Below are 2,103 nucleotides of genomic sequence, written 5' to 3'. Positions count from 1 at the left end.
AGTCAGAATAAAGAGTTAATGTCCTTAATTAATTCTTACTTTTCCCTTGTCAACTCCCAAGAGTTTCGTGATCCAAAGACGTTCACGGATACAGAAATCATTGGCAGCAAATGGGGAAAAAATAGTGTAAAAGAAGGCGGGGAAGCCAAAGGAAGAAGTTGTTGATGAGATGGGCTGAGTTATAATAATGTGTGAAAATCTGCAAAGATCCAAGAGGTAGCTTCTAAGATGGGTGATACACTCGGTGTTAGGGCTTGAATTTGTCTTGACCTTCCTCTTTAGCCCATCCCTATTTAATCAAATATTTTCTGTAAATTTAGCTTCCACATCAATTCCTCCATTATCACTCATCTATCTTAAATGTCAGTAACAGTACCATGGGCACAGAGATTGGCCTTCTCTCCATGACCCAGATCCAAAAATTGTCACAATCCCAACACAACCATCCCAATCAGCTTCTTCAACCTCATCCTCTCCCAAACCCTAGCTCTTCTTCTTCTTCTTCTTCAACAACCTCCTGGGTCATGTGGAAGCCTAGGGATCCTCAGGAAGAGGATGACTCGTGGGAGGTCAGAGCCTTTGCGCAGGATACCACGAACGTCATGGGCACCACTTGGCCTCCCAGGTCCTACACCTGCACTTTCTGTCGAAGGGAGTTCCGTTCAGCCCAAGCTCTTGGCGGCCACATGAACGTCCACCGCCGTGACCGTGCCCGTCTCCACCACCACCAACCACCACCTGCTGCTGCTTCTGTTCACAGCAACCTGACACCTCATCATCATCATCAAGAGCTTGTTGCAAACAACGGCGGATACTTTCTCTACCATTTGCCAAGCCCCGATGGGATTGGAAACTTCTCTGGTACTAGTAATGCTACTAATACTCTCGCTTCTTCTTTGAATGCATGTAGAGAACCAGTATCACCCACCACACTTCTCTCCGTTATGCCCTACCCACCAAGCAACTTGGTGTCAACTAGCATCCCCTCCTATGATTTTCAAGCCGAGCGGCGGCCTGCAGGATTCGTCAATTCTTCTTGCTGTGATTCTAGCAAACTGGAACAGCCCACGGCATCCTCGTTCGCTGGAAACGGCCATGAGGATCTTGATCTAGAGCTCCGGCTGGGGTACAGACCACCACCTAGCAGAAATCAGAAAACGGTGTGCCTGAGAAAAAGAGAATGATAATAATAATAATAGTAATTAGTTTGCTGATTAATTAATATCGCTGTTTTTTGCAGCAGTGTGGAAGAGAGTGATTGTTGATGTGTAAGCTGTGATAAACCTGTGTGGGTAATCTTTGGTGCAATTTCTCTCTTCTTTGGTTGATTGGATTTTGCTTTGTGTCTGATTGTTGCTTTTGTGAGTTGTCGAGACCAAAAGGGGTAATGCAGAGGGAAAGCAACTTTGGGGGACAGGGAAAGGAGAAGCCCCCCACACACCCCATGTAAATTTTAAAAAAAGGTGATTATCATTATAATTATATTAGAATTTCATTAAAAGAAGAATAATGAAAGGAGGTTAGGGTTTGTTTTTATTTTTGCTTTCTCTGTGTTTTTTCTTTTTTCGTCAGTTAGAGACTGATGATAATGGCTGCAGTGGAGTGTCATTTTCCTTTTCAGATGTCTGAGTGCGCATAAACATGTCTGTCTGGTTATGCATTTCCGTGGGGATTATTTTCTAGCCATACCTAGCCATCACACGTAACTAAAAATATATGTGTCCACCCTTCACACCCTATGCATATAGCTTGTTCTATATATACAGATCTACCATTTTCACTACATTTTGCTTTCTCATTTTTATTCTTTTCCTTTGTACATATTTTACATAGCACACAATAGAGATCAGGAGGCAAATATGCTCGCTGCTTAATTAATTAGCTTTCTAAATCATATCAGTGGAGGAATATAAATTTCTGTCATTGCGGAAGTTCACATATATATGTGTGCGCGCGCGCGCGTATCAGTTTAGTGAAATGTGTTGTTGGAAGCTACGCTGGCTCCTAATCTAATCTACACTTCATAGAGTTTTTCTGCAATAACCATAAATTTACTACAGTGTAATTAGTGGCTTCCAGCAGAATACGATTGCGTACATACTC

The 2,103-nt window shown here is 42.7% G+C and overlaps 1 protein-coding gene across 1 annotated transcript; it reads left to right on the top strand.

The window, feature by feature from the left end:
- Positions 1 to 377: 377 nt before the first annotated feature.
- Positions 378 to 1,184, top strand: LOC114713782 (transcriptional regulator SUPERMAN-like). Its single transcript, XM_028898455.1, has one exon. It carries the CDS (start codon positions 378 to 380, stop codon positions 1,182 to 1,184), a length of 807 nt encoding a protein of 268 aa, XP_028754288.1.
- Positions 1,185 to 2,103: the final 919 nt, after the last annotated feature.

The sequence above is a fragment of the Neltuma alba genome, unplaced genomic scaffold (genome assembly GCF_004799145.2).
Source record: "Neltuma alba isolate B1F8T4 unplaced genomic scaffold, ASM479914v2 tig00011468_pilon, whole genome shotgun sequence".
Classification (NCBI taxonomy): Eukaryota; Viridiplantae; Streptophyta; class Magnoliopsida; order Fabales; family Fabaceae; genus Neltuma; species Neltuma alba.
The sequence above is the reverse complement of the archived record's forward strand: the minus strand, read 5'-3'. Positions and strand labels throughout refer to the sequence as shown.